This window comes from Sander lucioperca, chromosome 18 (assembly GCF_008315115.2).
Source record: "Sander lucioperca isolate FBNREF2018 chromosome 18, SLUC_FBN_1.2, whole genome shotgun sequence".
Lineage (NCBI taxonomy): Eukaryota > Metazoa > Chordata > Actinopteri > Perciformes > Percidae > Sander > Sander lucioperca.
Genome location: NC_050190.1, coordinates 25,492,271 through 25,509,980, shown reverse-complemented (window position 1 = coordinate 25,509,980; position 17,710 = coordinate 25,492,271). Strand labels below are relative to the sequence as shown.

Here is a 17,710-nt window from a genome sequence, read left to right as displayed (position 1 = left end):
CAGGAGAGGCAAATGTGATTATTCACATTAATGTGATGCTAATGAAGACGGGAGAATGAACCTTAGAATGGACAGAAAACATTGTATTTTGTTTCTACTTTTGCCATTTTCCATAATGATGAAGGCCTCTTAAACATAAACTGAAATTCTCCCCCCCAGTATCTACCTTTGGGCTGGCAGTAACAGGGAGCAGTGTAACAGCCAGGCTCATTTTATGTAATTGTTAGAGCCCACATCGACCAGAGTGCACAGAGGGGCTTGAACTCTGACATATTCAAAATGTATTCATGTATTATAGTTATTAGTGTGCATTGTCCTTGATAAATAAACCTAAAATAAATAAACTCATGACAGAGACGACCTCCTTTTAGAAAACGCTAGCTGGGCCAAAAATATCAAAAGCAAAACTTGTCGAATTTAGTTTTTTTAGTTAAATATAAAGGCTGCAACATCTTAAAGAGGGTATGGAATATAAGTTAAAGTGCTCATATTATGCTTTTTGGCTTTTCCCCTTTCCTTTATTGTGTTATATATCTTTTGTGTGCATGTTATAGGTTTACAAAGTGAAAAAGCCCAAAGTCCACCCCAAAGGGACTTACCATCTCCAACAGAAAACACTGTTCACAAACTGCTCCAAACAGCTCTATTGTAGTCCAGCCTTTACTTCAGAGACAAATGTGGTCACTTTGTAACATGATATAATGCTCGCCTAGCTGCTAGCGTAGCACGCCCTTATACTCTGCTTCTGACTGGCTAGTAGTCCTTACCTAGCTACTGCGCATGTGCGACTCCCAACAAAGATAGAACAGAAGTGAGATGTCTCACTCTGTAGCTAAAACAGAGAGCTCAACACACAGGGTGAAAAGAGGAGCTGCAGCAATGTGCAGTACAACAAAAATATGGTGTTTTTTGATACTTAAACCATGTAAACCTATGCTGATATAACCTCTAAATACAATTATGTACCTGAAAATACCATAATATGAGCACTTTAAATATACTAAAGAGTAAAGAAATGTGTTTATTCATTTTCTTGCTGAGAGTTAGATGAGAAAATCAATCCCACTGGTGTGTCTGTGTACAACAAACCAAAGGACTGTCGGTACTGTGCAGACATGGAACTGCAGGATTAGATCTTCCTTGGATACATATAGAGTAAAAACCATGTGTGTATTTCCTTGCTCGTGATTGATTTGTATTACCTTGTCCCATTTGGCGTTGATCTCCTGTGGGTTGATGGTGGTGTAGGGGTTGGTGCCAGCCATATTCACATGATAGGTCTGCACGATCTTGGCAATCTCGTTGTGGATGCCCAGGATGGCCTGACGCTCCTTGTCCGCCTCTGGCAGCGTGGCTTTGAACTGCTCGTGGGCTGTGCTCAATCCCTAAGACAAAACACACAAACACAGACAATGAAAATCTAAAGCAACATTAAAAGGCTTCTTTTTTTTTCTTTTTTTTTTTTTTACACAACTATAGGAGAAATGTACTTCCCCTGTCTTCAAACTATAGTATTTATTTAAAAATCAGAAGGACAACGGTATGATTTCACAGTGTTCAAATCCCAGGATAAAATACACCAAAAACACATTAATATACAGTAGTGATACTGTCTGTGCACAGATAATATTTCACTAAATGTTATAGCTTGGTTCTGGAAATGTTAGTCTTCAGTTAGGCGCTATTGATACATTTACTGTACATGTTCTTAGTTATTCCATGTGTTGTACATGCAACGGTCACACATTTATGACATATACACGTTTTATATTTACAGTTCTTACTACATGCATGTATTGATACTGTACACCTACAGTATTTTCCCTTGGTTTCATACTTATAATGCGACTAGTAACATACAAGTTAGTAATCCATGTGATTCCTATGCTTCCCAACATTTGACTTTAAAACAGTTTGACGTTTTTGTGCTTTCTTGTCGAGAGTTGAAGAAGAAGATTGATACCACTCTCATATCTGTCCGGTAAATGTAACAAACTGGTCAGGTTAGCTTAGCATAAACAGGGACAACCAGCTAGCCTGGCTCTGTCCAAAGCCATTCAAAGCAAATAACCCAAAATTGAGTAAAATCTCATTCTTCTGTTCATAACCCTACAACTGTTCACATTCTACACGTTACTGCTTTTAATGATGCGATGGTGAATGACGTCTGGTCCTCTCTGTGCTCACCTGGATTTCTTCGATGGTGTGGACGATAAAGGTGTCCTGCAGATCCTCCATGGCGCCCTCCATCCAGTTGTTGAACGGAGCCGCTCTTTTGGCAAACTCGAGGTACAGTTGGTCAATGGTTTCAAGCAGCTTCTCAGTTCTCTGTTGAGCATTAAAAAAAACCCAAAAAAAAACAAGGTTAACACACCCAATCACAGGCCTTTTTAAATGCCCTTCAAAGTCCTGTTGTGAAGCTTCGTTTTATTCATATCATCTTCCAGAGAACTGGGGCATATACTGATGGATTTGGGGGGTAGGTCATGCTGTATTTTCACAAATAAAAAAAAAAAATCTCAAATCTCCAAACTTAAAAGGATCTTCAAGGCCAGCGGGAATCCTGAAAATCAAATTTCCTCACAAGCCTGTCGCTGCGAGCGAGAACACTTTCATCTCTAAATGTGTCATTATTTCTGCTCTAACCAGCACTAAAAAGGAAAGAGGAAACTAAAAAAGTGATTTTAGAAGTTAGAAACTCTCCAGTAACTCGTTTACCCCCCCTCCCCCCCCCCAAGTCTCTTTCTAAATTGGTCTCACCTGCAGAGCCTCGCTGCGTTTCTGGGTCAGAGCTCCCAGTGCGTCCCACTGGTCACAGATCCGCTGGCAGCGAGCGTTCACACTGGGGGAGTCGTAGTAGTCCAGCTCACTGGAGCACAAACACACCGGGGAACAAGAGGTAGCTTAGCATTAGCGCCACCTGCATCACCGCAGCTTCCATTTACACTTTCTTTTCCTTAACCCTATGAACTCTGCAATAGAAATGGTCCGCCAGTGCCAACATTGGTATTTTCATCGCAATAAGCAAAAAAATACCAATGTAGACATCCTCAAATGCATCATAGCCCTAAAATCAGTACAACCTAAGCTGAAAGGTTATGTAAGTGAATAAACCATAATAATTAATTGAAGTATTGAAATTGTGTCATAAATAACAGAAACATAAAATCGGATATGTGTTTTCATCAAATTTGACTAAACAAAGACACAAAACATTGGTCCAAAAGATTTCTAAATGTAGAAACATGAACACAATATTTCTTAACACTCCAGAACTTGTTTGAACTCTGTAAAAAAAAAAAATGTTTTTGAGATATGCTCATTTTTTTATGAGCAGAGTGTAAAGGTTTTAATAGTTTCATCGGCAATAGAATGATGTCACACGGTTTTGCACCAGACGTCACATAACGTAGTGACATCATCACGAGCATATAATTGTAACGCGGCGGAAGACAGACACCATAGCTTTCTGCTGCAAAAAGAATAATTACTCTAGCTGTTATGGTTTTTATTTTAGATCGAATGGAACAGGATCATGTAAGACTCTCTAAGGGTTAAGCTGCTTTTCACCATCATCTTTCTTAGATGCACTTTAATGACTTCATGATCCGGCTGTGTCTTTGTTTATGGTGGGAAACATTTCTATTTCCCTAGAAGGCTTTCTTTCAGTTACTAGTTACAGGTAGGTTTGGGTTTCTTCATTTCTGTTCACTTGTTCACTGCTTCATCATTCACATCTGCAAATTAACTGAACCAGAGCTCCAGAGAGTGACTTTTGATGTTTATGATGAAAATAATATACGACTGAAAAACCATTTGAGATCAACTAAAACAATGATACACATGGCGACAGCGACATGATCAATGCAACCATGGAAGAACAGACGCACTGACATTGCACCCCTCAACCTATCCTACTCTATTTTATCCTTTATTGATCAATAGAAGGTAGCAGCACAATCTTTTTGCTCCCGTTTATCGTGTCTCACTTTAATTCCTGTGCGATGGCAGCGATCTGCTCCACGCGGTCCTGATGTGCCGCCAAATCGCTCTCGAAGGCCTCGTGTTTCTTCAGCAGGGCCTTGATCTCTGACAGAGAGGCCGTCTCAAAGTCATGCTTCTGCAGCATGTCCTCCTTACCTGCAGGGGGGAGACGCAGAGAATGTACCAGCAAAGTGAAGACAAAAACATGTATGTCAAATCTATCGACAATAAGATCTGTCTGTTTAGAGTGCTTGTTAAACCCTCATTGTGTAATTTTTTGAGTTGATTCTTAGCAAAAACCCCTTTGTTCTTTCACAAACATGTGCTCATTCATGTGTAATTACTTCCACCAACTAATCAAAGTATTCTCGTACGCGTAGAATTTGCCATTTAGAATCATTCAGAATACATAGGAGCGAGTCGCTCGAATGACGGCCGCCATGTTGCACCTCCATCTTTAAAATACATTAGCCAAGGGGGGCTAGAAAGTAATATTCAGTTGGTTGTCATATACAATTTCACCGCTAGTTGGGAGAAATTCTTACATAATGTAGCTTTAAGTGAGAAAGGACAATTACTTATGGGCTGTAATCTCTTTTTAAACATTGGTTCTTTTGGGGAATGATTGTAAAGATTTATAAAGAATGTGTTAATGGAATTTCCTCTCTAACTGGGACATTTTGGGACCGATTGGTGGGATTGCTGTGGACGAAGTACACCCGGCGATCCACTGGTAAGAGAAAATGAGGTTTAACCATGTATTGTGTGAACAGTTAACTTCATTTAATATTGTATGTGGCGTTTTCTTTTGCGGGGTGCAAAAGTTCCACCAGAACAAGTTCCTTCCCGAGACTATTTTGCTGAGCCACCATCGCTGCGTCCAGAGTTTAGCGCCGCCCAAGACAATTGCGATTGGTTTAAAGAAATGCAAACAACCCAGAGCGTTTTATTTTCTCCTATCCCAGAATGTATGTGTGGTTTAGCCAGACCTTACTCCACAGCGCTGTAGAGACAGGTCTGGCAATGTGAGACTAATATGAGACTAGAACACAGAAGCTGGATCTTTATATTCAGGCAGTGAGTATTTCTCCTCAGTACCTGCAGTCCAAGCTTCATGGATGGCTGCTTTCTGGCGGAATTTCTCCGCCAGGTGGTCGAGTCTTTCCAGCCTGCGAATCTCATTGAGGAGCCACTCCTCGTAGCCCTTCTCTGCTCCCTCTAGATTTCCCCATGCATTGTTAATGTCCTGTACGGGGCAAAGGAAAGAATGTGTGAGAATTTATTCTTGCCAAAAACAGAGAAGGAGAAAAGAACACAAGAATAGCAACATGTGTAAATAGGTCTATGAGTGCAAAGAGTGAAAATCTGTTCCGTAAAAAACCTGCTGGTGGGGTTATTGTGCTCTCATATCATATACATGCTGTACATTTTTGTCAATATCTTTTCAGCCACTTGGGGGCAGCGGAAACAAGCTGTGAACACAACTTTGACATATCGCCATTTAAGTTGATGTGGCGAACTAAATGAGTATGATCATTCAATTTTATAACAGATGTGACTGTGCAATTATTCACATGATATATTTGTACATTAAAATAATAGAGCGCAGAAAAGAACATACTATATACAGTATATATTTAAGTATTTAGTAACAGGGTTTTGGCCACTGGTGATGTTAGCCACGTCTTCTCCAGCTCCACCTATAAAGGTAATGATACTCTCTGCCATATTTGGACATTTGGATGGACATTTCACCAAGCAACCAAGTGAGACACGGGTTAAACATGGGATCTAATGTTCCCTGGCATCGCGCGTGTCTACATGATTCATGTAAGCCAAGCAGGGCTGCTCGATTATGAAAAAAAAAAAAAAATCATAATCATGATTATTTTGGTCAATGTTAAAATCGCGATTATTTAACACGATAACTCATTGTCTTTTTGAAAGATGTTGCAATTCTTGAACCGAAAAAACAGTGAAACGGTTAAACAAATCAACCGTGAAAACACTCAAACCTTTCTGAAAGACATTGGAATTTCTATGGCCGAGTTTGTACTTTTACGAGTGTCTGTGACCTACCGAGACCATCTTTCCCTCCGAGGGCATGAAGGCGGGCCTGTTGCTGAGCCTCAGCTTGGTCTGCAGCGTGTTGAAGTTGATCTCCAGCTGGCACTTTTCCTGCACTTTGGGCGGCTTGTGGAGGCGGCGGTAATCTCGGAAGTCCTCCAGCTTCTGCTGCATGGCCTGCATGGTGTTCTCGGGCAGGCGGTTCTCCAGCCAGGGGATGGTGCGCCGGATCCACTCCAACAGCTGGGGTGTTGAGGGTGAGGGTGTGTGTGTGTGTTAAAGAGAGAGGGGATGGGGGAGAAACAAGTACCATTCAAGGGAAAGAAAATGGAGATGCAAAGGAGAAGCATGCACATAAAAGGAAAAGGGGAATTAATGAGGTGTAGTGGATGTAATTCATGTTTGAAATGAGTGGGAAAAGAATACAGGTTGAGATAATTGGTTAGTGGTTCATTTCTTGCAACCTGATGTGTTTAAATGTCGGGTTTTGTTCAAACCAAAAGTTCAAAACCCCAAAATATTCAGTTTATAGTGACATAACACAAAGACAGGGAGCAAATCCTTAACTTTGAGAAACTGGAACCATTAACTATTTGGCATTTTAGCTTCACAAATCCCTTAGGAGTTACTGCAGGGGGGCCACCAAATTATTGTTAATTTATTGAAAGTTTTTTCAAAAATTAAAACATCATAACATATTATTAGCAAATTTAAATCAGCCTATTAGTGAAAAAAAAAAAAACATTAATGATACACTTACTGGCCTGTTTAACATAAAGCCTCGGAACTCCCACATAGGTGGTTTTTAGTTATTCAGGCTGATTGGACCTCTGCTCAGGTTGAAGGTGGGCCGGAGCTTTGATGGGAATTTATTAGGTCATAAATCTCTTCTACCAATAAGAGTGATAAAGTTGTGATTTGTCCTGCACTAACAGGTACAACAAAGCTAACCGGTAACTCAGGAAGATGTCAATCAAACACAGTCTATACACACCCACACAGTCCTGAGGAAAGGTCTAATCAGCCACATTAACTGAAAACACCTGTATAAAATGATTTATAAAAATATGCCAACAATTATTATTTTAATAGCTTAGTATCCTATTTACTAAAAAGGTGTTTATAAAGGCTTTAGGCTGCCCTACACGTTATTGTAGGCCCAGTTTAATATGCAACTTCATTTTGTACAATACACGTAGTATGGGGTCCATGCTCCATCTCTCTTTTAGTCCAGTCCAAACGATTAATCAAATAATCAAAATTGTTGCAAAATCCTTTTAGCACTAAAACCAAAGGCTTCCCAGGTGGTAAAAAACAACAACTAATCTAAAAAATGAATACTTTGGGAAATGCTGGGAGGCCAGGGAGCGGCTTAAATAAAAGGAAACAGGGAGGTAGAATAGCAGAGGAGGTGCAGGACAATTATAGGAGAAAGTCGGGGAGTGCTCACATCAGTAGCCAGCTTCTCATAGTCCTCCATCAGCTGCTCATTCTCTTGGTTGACAGCCAGCACCTTGCAGATCCTGTTGGCCGCCGTCTCTGCCTGGAAGACGAGGGCGAGGGGAGAAACAGTGTGAGAGCACCATCTGTACTGCATAATGCATGTGTAGTTGGTGTGAGGCGAGCTCTATGGAGTTAAAGTCTTTTTAGTGGTGGAAGAAGTAAAATGAACTTAAGTACAATTCTGAGGTACTGTATGTGTACGTTACTTATGCTACTCTATACTTCTACTCTGCTATATCTCAGAGGGAAATATTGTACTTTTTACTCCACTACTTTTATATGACCGCTGTATTTACTAGTTACTTTTCAGATATTTCAAATTAAAAACAACATGATATAATATATGTTAGAGCAGTGGCTCCCAACCTTTCTGGCTTGTGACCACTGACAAAACCATTTTACTTGTAATGAACAAGTAAAATGGTATGTAGATGCATATCCATCTACACTGCCTGCTGTACACAAGCACTGCATGATGGGTCATTTCAGATGAGTTGTTTTGATTAGATTTCATCCCTAAACGTCTCAGATAGTTCTATTTAAAGGGAACATATGTAATAGTTCTGCATTAAAATGCATAAACGCTAATAAACTTAATGTGAATAAGACTTGAATACATTAACTCGTCCGTGAACAGATTTTTTTAAATCGGCAATGGTGGTTAACAATGAAAACTGCAACTCCCACGATCCCACGCAGCGCCACAACGTCATCAAAAGTCCGTGTTTACGGAATGCATTGTTTTGATTGAGAGACCCCTTGCGGCAGAAAATGACATATTGCACGTTTAATTGACTCTGTATGGCTTAAAGAAGTAAACAGATAAAGAAAAGATTAAGTGGAGTTTTCAAAAAATATATACAAATGTGCAGCAGAACTTTTTACTTCTTTTCCCATTTATAATATCACAACCTCTTTGATTTTCTTATGACGCTTTGAGGGGGCTCAATCCCTAGGTTGAGAACCACTGGGCTGAACTAACTGTATATAAAGTAGAAACTCCTTTGACCTGCTACAAAACAAAAAAATGCTGCTTACACACTGAACCATCACAATTAACAACCTAACAATGTCATGTATAACAAGTACTTTTACTTTTGATTCTTAAGTACATTGTGCTGCTCTGTAGAGTATTTAATGCAAGACATTTTCTTGTAATGGAGTTGCATATGATAGGGTTCAAAATTAACTTTTTAGTCCGGCAGCCAAATGGCTAGTGAATGTTCAAATTATACCAGACACTCAATGGATTACAACTGTTGTTGTTTTTTGGCTGCTGAATGAAGCAAATCAACCAGCCGTTGCATATTTTACCAGCATTTGGCTTATGGATGGTGCTAATTTTAAACTCATTCATTTCCGCTATTAAAACTGCATCCATCCATCTACGCTGCCTACACAAGCACTCCAAGATTTCCCAATTGAGACATTTTGGGGGTGAGGCAATGGATCAGCGACAACGCTGCAAGCAGGTAAAAAAAACAGGACAGCTGCTGTATGATCCTGTATGATGTCGTCTCTGTGTCTTAATAATCTAATGTCTGTTTCCAGACCCAGGGAGCTTCAACAAGGACATGCTGTATCATATTGTACCTGTCGTCAGGTGTAGGGGCACCTTCCTCTCTGCACCAGTCTTTTAATAGAACAGCAGAGTGCAGTGGGTTATTTTAGCCTATCAGCCTACATACAGTACAGAGACCCGGGGAAACAGCAGAGCCAGGCATCCCTGGGGGAATAAAAACGGCCCAGTGGGGATAAAGAGGGGCTCCATCCATGACACAACACTTCCTTACACATTGGCCTGTCAGTCTTCATCACTGGACCGGCAATGCATGAGCGAAGCAGAGTTTCCATGACAACGTGGAGTCAGTTAACCCGTTGGGTTCAAGATGAGTAAATGTGGTCAGGGAGGGCTCATTGAAAGCAAGAGCAGAGCAAAAATATACAGAGAAATGTAAGCAACTTGCACAAAGTCAGGAAGATATGCGGTGGATTTTTAGCTCAGAAATGTTGCATATTTAGCTCCATATGAAACTTTTTAAAGTGTTGAAGTTAAAGTGCTCCAGTGAATATCAAAATTGAAAGAAATCCATGTGCGACTGTCACAAATCAACCCAAACTTCACCATTATCGATTTCCCTCGGGAAAGAGCTTGACAAGGAAATCCATTGATTTAATAGGCGGTATATAACGTCACAGAAGTGTCCTTTCAGAAGAGCAGACACAGTGAGATAGACTTAAATCTCCTACCCACCCCGTTCCATAGCTGAGAGACTGGCATCCCCCACAGAGGACTGCTTCCAGCCCCCTTTGTCAGAAGATCACGGGGGAAACTTGGCTCGGTTGGAGACACATGCTCCACCGAGAGCAGCGGGCCAGCTGCCTTAAAAGGAGAGCCAGGATGTGCAGGTCGTGCTTCTGTGAGCAAATGTTTGCACGCTGGGCCTGTTTACTGACAGCCAGGACCTCTTTTATGAATGACTTTGTCCTGACATCAGAGGTAGCAGAGACAGGACAGTGGGAGGATTGATTAAGGATAAAACTATCTCACAGTTGATCTGTGAAGCCAAGGACCTACAGTAGCTCTAGTCTGATTCTCTCATGTATTATCTATCTATCTATTATAATGTTTTCATCACAGAGATGAGCAGGTTTTTATTATCTGATGGTCTTTCAAAAACCCAGAAGGCCTTCTAACACTTTCAGTAGTTTTCAAATTATTTCTAGTATCATTCATTTCTGTCAACTGCACAATTAAAAGAAGGTAAATGGTAGACAGAAGTGACCCATCTCCTGGCTTAATCTGTATGTGGGGGTAAACAATATTAAAAAGTTATATTGACAGGTGCATTTATCCAGGATTTAAAAATCCTAAGGTTGTGAGTCCTTAAACCCCACCCTCATAAGACTTTTTGACTAGCCATCAAATTTGTTTACATTTTATTTATGCACTTAAACCTGCAATAACTTTTCTTTGTTGCCACTTGGGGGCAGCAGAAACAAGCTGTGAAGACAACAGTTACACATTATCATAACATTAAATTTACACATTACCATATTTTAGAGCAGCTTTGAGGTTACGTTTGACTTAATGCAACCAAAACACTTAATTAAGTTACAGTGAAGTTCCATCCTGTGGATGTCAGTGTGTTTCTAGTTGCATCCCCTGCACATAGTCTTGTCGAGGTTGGTTTTTCTTATTTTTTTACATCACTTCTTCTGCTCAGAGTACATCATATCATATGTAGACTAGACTGACCTTCTCCACACTGCCAGGTATGCAACACTAAACCCTTTAAAATAATTAATTATATTCCCCTAAAAACAGTCAAGTCATGTTTTTTTTTTTGTTTTTTTACATACAAAACAGAGAAAGAGATATGTCATTTCTGGCGTTACACTTTAGAAAACAGATGTAACATTTTTATTATATTAAACTATTATTTTTTTTGATCCAGATGGACAGAAATTTTTTTGAGACTTCTGTAAATCCCTTAAAACGGTCTGTAAGATAATACATAAGAGGCACAAACTAACACTAACACTTTCTTTGCAAAGGTAAAGTGAGGATTTTCATGTCCACGTCAGGCCAACAAGGAAAAGTAGGAGTGATGGTGTTTTTGGGGAAATGTGTACCCTGGAGGGAGCAATCTGAGGTATTAAGACAGTGTGTGAGATCCACGCCAGCGCTCTATGCCAGCCTGCAGTGGTTTCCAGACTCCAGCTCCATTAACAAGTGGATCCTAATAAAGATTTTAAGTACAGGGGGCTTAGCGGATATCCTGTGTGTGTGTGATAAGTCTCTTTTATTCTCTGCAGAGATCTCTAGCGGATTTAGCAGTCTTTGGCATAATGTATTCCTCTGAGAGTGTAAGAACTGTATTCATGTTGGCAGAGGAGAAAGGTTGGGCGCTTTATCAAGGATCAATACGCTGCTGAAAGAGCACAGATAAGGAGGTGCTGAATAACTGAGGGTTTGGTTTCCCACCGGGGCCACCCACTATAGAAATGTATTAAGTTATGGCAATTCAAGGCACATACATAGTTCAGCAGTTCTGCTCAGTGTTAAGATGTCAGCAATATACGTGTGTGTGTGTGTGTGTGTGTGTGTGTGTGTGTTTATGAATTGAATTGAATTTATTTCAGGATAACCCCTTGAGAGGTAGCATCTCATTTTCAAGGGGGTCCTGCACATATATACAAACACAAAGATTAGACATACAGTACATATACAAAAAAAAAAAAAAAAACATAAATACAAGCAATATACAAAACAATGCCTCGCTCACCTACCCTTGACCCCACAATTAACATAGCACACATATTAAAGTATACTGACAAAATAATCAACCAAATGCATTAGACAACTAATGTGTCATATATCAATATGCCTTATGACAAAATATAACATACCGGATGCCATTACATCTCAAAAAAAAAAAAAAAAATAATAATAAATAAATAAATGTTACATAAACATAGTGTGTGTGTGTGTGTGTGTGTGTGTGTGTGTGTGTGTGTGTGTGTGTGTGTGAGAGGGAACCAGAACAGTTACCATAAACCTGGGCTGTAGTCAAGTCCACCTTTGTCGAGTCCAAGACAAGTCCAAATGAGACAGTCAATACCAAGACAAAAAAAAAAAAAAAAAAAAAAGAATCCTCTTCCAGACCACTCACTATCCTGTTCATGATTTATGTGATGTGAGAGACAGTATATCTTCTACTTTAAGATGATCATTTTGGTTTATTATTTGTAATAATCAAAAAGCAAGTGCAGAGTAACGCACATAGGATCAAATTAGGCCATATTATTTACTTAAAATATAAAATGGAAATGTTCCTATTCTTGAGCTTATTACTTGTCCTGAAGAATTCATAGTACAAAGTGCTCGCCGACATTGTGTCTGTGGCTAAATGAAAATGACTGATACCTGATGATTGAGGTATGTGATGCAGCCAGGTGTATACCAGGCGACCAATCTCAACACCTGTTCTAGATGGATTTTGAATTAAACTAATACCTGTTTTCTGAACAAGCGCGCTTCATCAATGGTTTTATTTTGAAGGAAGAAGTTACTTTAGAACAAAAGCATATAGTGCTGGACTCGGTCGAGACCAACTAGAATATTTGGCGAGTCCAACGCCCGAGTTAAGTCCGAGTCCAAATACCAACGAGTCCAAGACGAGTCCGAGACAACAGAAAAGCGACTTGAGTCCGGATGACGAAACCCTAAGCGATAGGACCGTAGGACTGTAAAACCGAAACAATGGGCTGAAGGATGCTAAAACACTTTGGAATAATTGTCTGTGGGTTTATCACGACGAGCGACCCCTCTCCCCTTCACATTACACATCTTTATTTATGTGCTAAGATGCTTCGTTGACCTTATGATCTTAAGTTATGTTTTTATGTTGGTTTTATGTTGATTTTATAATGTTTTTTCTGTTACATGTTTGTGTTGTGAAGCAACAGATTGTAGCACTATGCCCAAGACAAATTTCCCCTCGGGGACAATAAAGTGTATTCTATTCTATTCTATCTATTGTTAATTAATCCAAGAATATTGTTTATAGCAGCTTTAAAAACCGAGCCCTCAAAATGTGACATATATATTTCACTGCATCAGTATAATGGCTGATAAAAAGGAACACTTACTTCTAAACAAATGGCATCTTTCAACCTTTAGTAATGACATATTACTAAGATATTGTATTGCCTGATGTTGTCCTTTTTTTGGAGAGTTCAAAATGTAAGCAGCCAAAACAATTGATGTTGCCAAAACGACTGTGGTCATTGTCTGCCAGACATTTTTTTTCCCCCCATTTCATTTCTCACCTTCTGCTTGCCTGAGAACGCGTGGTAGTAACACGACACATAAGTCATGACGGCCTTCTCATCTGGCCTCAAGGTGCTAATGATATCTGCCCAGGGAACAGAGGAAAGGGGAGAGAGGACAGAGAAGAGAAAAAAATGCACAAGAGTAAAAGAGTGCAGAGACAAAAGGGCCAGCAAGGGCGCAATCACAAGAGGAGGCAACAGTGGCGGCGGCACAAGTCATCTCCAGTCTACCTCTAGGTTGGTTGGTTTTTCGGGAAATCTCAATTTCCCCTAAAAATGTTAAGATAGCAGGCACTGAACATGAAGTGGGAAGTGAACGAGCAAAGTGAAAATAAAGTTTTTTTGAAAATGTATTAATATGTAGTTTATTTATGTAGCTGGGAGGCTCCGGCTCAGTTTAACACATGAACACTGAAGCCAAGTGCCTCGAGCAGTTCATCCAAAAACACAACCAGAGATCTGGTATCTATTATCTGCCAAAAACTGTCAAATATGGAGGATGGAGTCAGTCAACAGAGACAGAAGGTTACCATTTTCTCTAATCATTAATTTTGTATGGAAGGGGGGGACTTTTTCAACTTACAAACTTTGTATTTTAAAACTAAACTTTGTCAAGTTTTAATTTAAGAACCTGCCATTCTCAGATCTATGATGCAAACTAGAGTCCAGCTGACGTTTCTCCACGCCCTCCAGTTTTACTGTAAACAGACCGAATTTTTTTATTATCCGAGTTGCTTAAACACAGCTGTGTCGAAATACTCTCACTGCTGCTGGGCCTCTCCAATGAACCTCTGAAGCTCTTATATAACTTCTGCTTTGAGATGCTCCGCTGTTTCTCCCTGACTGTCTCTCCCTGAGAGGAAGCGCAGCACAATCTCAGAGTTTCTGTTGTGCCTAAAGATACAGCTGAGACTATCAGACAAAACATTCATTATCCAACAGAGAAAGGTCTGATACAACACTTCTTCCCTGCAGAGAAACAAGGAAACAGACTCCCTACCTAAGCCAGACAGCGCATATCCATCCAAATTAAGAGACAGCTTGCTGCTCGCCTTTTTGTGCCACTTTTAATTTTTATTTCATTTTCATTTGTTCCTCTACACACCATTTAAGCCGTCACTCTCATGTCTGAATGTAACCATTTAAATGGTTACATCTCCCCCACCATGCAAGACTTCAGGCTAATTTGTTTGCCTCCGTCAGCACCCGTGGCTTTTTATCACAGTCATCATCAGTTATCAGACTAACTTCGCCGCACCTCCCACTCCGCTCAGCTTCTGCTCAGCGGAACAAACCGCTAATTAGGAGCGAATTTTGCCCGCCTGTGGCGCCGTAAAAAACAAACAAACAGGTAGACCGGAAATACACTTGTGCTCATTGCCTCTGAGAACAGAGTTGTCGTCCCATCATGCATTTGGTGGTGTGAACCATGCGGAAAGTGAAGGAGAGTAACCCCTGCAGGGGGGCGTTGTGCACTGCAGAAAGAGAAGGGAACCGTTAGGAGAAACACCCGGAAGTAGAAACGATGAGGGAGGAGGGAGGAGAGGAGTGAGGAAGAGGAAGCGGAAGAAGAAGGAGACGCTGCATCCAGGATACCTTCTGGGCGCCTGAGAAGGCGTGGTAGAAGCTAGAGACGTAGGTCATGATGGCCTTCTCGTCCGGACGGGCAGTGCCCACAATGTCTGCGGGGAAGAGAAGGGGGGGTCGGAGGAATGGAGGGTGAGGTTGAGCACAGGTTAATGAAGAAACAGGAAGTGGAGCTGGGGTTCAGCTCTTCACATAAACAACATCCAGAGTGGAAAGAAAAACACGCTGTGTCACCGTCCAGATGTGCCGGGCGGGGAGGATTTGATTTAGCCCTTGCAGTCTGTCTTAGACACTGGAGCACACACAGACTGTGCAAGTCTACAAGCACAATACTAAGCAGAAAGCATGTGTGAAGATTTAGGATGACGTCCAAAGGCTTTCATTTGTTTGTAGAGTGAAAACTGCACATTTTACATGCAGTAGAAAAAGGACGTGTGTCTCCCTCTGTGTGCACAGCTGCATGTGTGACTGTTAAGGCCAAAATATAATCTCTCAAAGAAATTGGTGCCTAGAGATTAATGAGCAGCCTACCTGTTCAGAACTTCATCTACGTCTCCTCTAGGGCTCTCTCCTCCCGTAGAGACATGCAGGAAAAGCTCTACTTTACTCACAAAGACAAGGCTCGCGTGTGTTGGATTTTGAGAGGCTTGACTACAGTGTGCATACATAGTTGTAAAGCTAACGGAAATAAATTGTACCGTAATGTGTATCGTTCAGGAACCGGTATTGAATTCCAGGTATCGGTACCGGTATGGAAATGTTTTCACCGATACCCAGCCCTAGTCTCCTTTTGAAAACACTTCAACTCTCACCGCTGCCAGCACAGAGGCAAATGGTGCGGTTCAGCAGTCAACTTGTAAAGTGATGTAATGTAAGTAGGAATATGAAGAAAAGCTCTGCCCATTTTCACACCTTTGCAGACCTGGCTAATCGCTGGCAGATTGCAGCTTTTTTTTTTTAGGAATTTATAAAAACAAAAACTGTGCGGTGCAGACCCCGTCTACGTCCTGAAGGGAGCTTTGCATCACTTCTGAGAGAGAATACTTTGGTCTTTGAACACAGGAAGAAGTCTGTTCTCCTCATCATCATTGTACTAGCCCCTGCCCCACACCTCACCTTCTGCATCCAACATCTTGGGGATGTCCAGGTACTTCTCTGCCACGTCAAAGGCTGTGTTCAGGTTGGTCATGGGGTCGTCCTGGCAACGGCAGACAGACACAGCACACCATCAACACCTTGCACACTCTCTAAACAACTGACAGGAGGAGCGTGTGTGCAACTACAATAGGAAGACATGTTTGGAGATTTCTCACAAAACATCTTTGTTAAAAGCTGTAAGTTATCATTTAGAAAGGTTCAACTCTTGTATTTTTTTTTTTGTGTTAAGTACTGTTTTCTACTTCTATAAACCCAGATTTTCAAGATTTAAGCAACAGAGCTACAGGTAATTAAATACATTTTTGAGTGATTAATAATGAATCTATCATTGATCATATCGATCATAGTCACTGATCGACAGGAAATTCATCTGCTACTATTTTACAAGTCGGTTTATCATTTGAGTCTTTGCTTTTCTCTGTTTAATGTGATAGTAAACTGAATTATGTTTGTGTTTTGGACTGTTGGTAGGACAATACATAATTGGCAGATTCATTGATTATTAAAATAATGGTTAGTCGAAGAAGCCCTATTTTGTAGCTGCTCTCAACAAAAACTGACAGAAAACATAGAGACGTTATTTTTCTTTTATAATTTACCATTAGCAAGATGAATGCTTTGGTTTTATTAATAATAGCACTGTTTTTATTTGTTTTTTTTACATTCTGTTGCTTGAAAAAGCTCGCAAATAAAGACCTCTCAAATAAAAGCACGAGCGCTCTTTTAAACTAACGTCTTAATGGTGAGATGGTGAGATGTGATGGGATGGTGAGATGTGATGCTTGTGTATTTTGCTACCAGATGCTGTACGGTACTGTACATGGGTTTATTTAGTGGCACAGCCTTCACAGTCAGAGAAGAACTTGCTTATTTCTTTCTCTGTGAACTTGATGGTGTCTCAGCAGGGTGCTTCAACCTGGTTGACACCAAGACAAGAACGTGCAACTGCTGTTTGACCTGGTTTGATCATGAGAGGCTATTGTCCTTGTGTTGGCTTTGCGTAGAAACGTTTGAAATATGGGGAACTCGCATTAGTATTTGTGCTTCGTGGTCTTGGTGGCTGCTCTGTGCGTTTGTCCTGTTAATGTCGGACAGCGGTCGCTCACCTTGCGCAGTTTTCCGTAGTCGATGAGCTCCGGACGGTGTCGGTGAATGAGCGCACAGAAACCCAAACCATCTTTCCAGCTGAAACAGAGAGAGAGAAGGAGTCGGGATGAGAGCAATGGTGGAAGAAGTATTCACATCTTTTACTAAAGTAAAAGTACTAATACCACACTGTAAAAATACTGTTACAAGTAAAAGTCCTGCATTAAAAATATTACTTAGGGCGCCCAGATAACTCAGTTGGTAGAGCGGGTGCCCATATGTAGAGGTTTACTCCTCGACGCAGCGGGCCCGGGTCCGACCCCTTTCATTTCTTCAGCTGTCCTGTCAATAAAGGCCTAAAAATGCCCAAAATATAATCTTAAAAAAAAAAAAGAAATATTACTTAAGTAAAAGTATCTAAGTATCATCAGGAAAATGTACTTAAAGTATTAAAAGTAAAAGTACTCAATGCAAAAAAATCCTCCCA

The 17,710-nt window shown here is 40.6% G+C and overlaps 1 protein-coding gene across 5 annotated transcripts in view; it reads right to left on the bottom strand.

Annotated features, from left to right (window-relative positions):
* The window catches only part of actn1 (actinin, alpha 1), a 69,234-nt gene that overhangs the window by 8,954 nt on the left and 42,570 nt on the right, over positions 1 to 17,710 (bottom strand). For 3 of the 5 annotated variants that reach the window (XM_031309838.2, XM_031309840.2, XM_031309841.2), the window contains exons 6-15: positions 17,244 to 17,322; positions 16,096 to 16,177; positions 14,989 to 15,074; positions 7,502 to 7,594; positions 6,064 to 6,294; positions 5,083 to 5,230; positions 3,990 to 4,140; positions 2,761 to 2,869; positions 2,188 to 2,328; positions 1,203 to 1,385 (exon numbers count right to left, since the gene is read on the bottom strand). In XM_031309838.2, coding sequence (XP_031165698.1) covers positions 1,203 to 1,385; positions 2,188 to 2,328; positions 2,761 to 2,869; positions 3,990 to 4,140; positions 5,083 to 5,230; positions 6,064 to 6,294; positions 7,502 to 7,594; positions 14,989 to 15,074; positions 16,096 to 16,177; positions 17,244 to 17,322 — 1,303 coding nt within the window. Of the gene's footprint in view, positions 1 to 1,202; positions 1,386 to 2,187; positions 2,329 to 2,760; positions 2,870 to 3,989; positions 4,141 to 5,082; positions 5,231 to 6,063; positions 6,295 to 7,501; positions 7,595 to 13,389; positions 13,476 to 14,988; positions 15,075 to 16,095; positions 16,178 to 17,243; positions 17,323 to 17,710 lie in introns of all 5 variants that reach the window. The other 2 variants (XM_031309839.2, XM_031309842.2) reach the window with 1 other exon arrangement.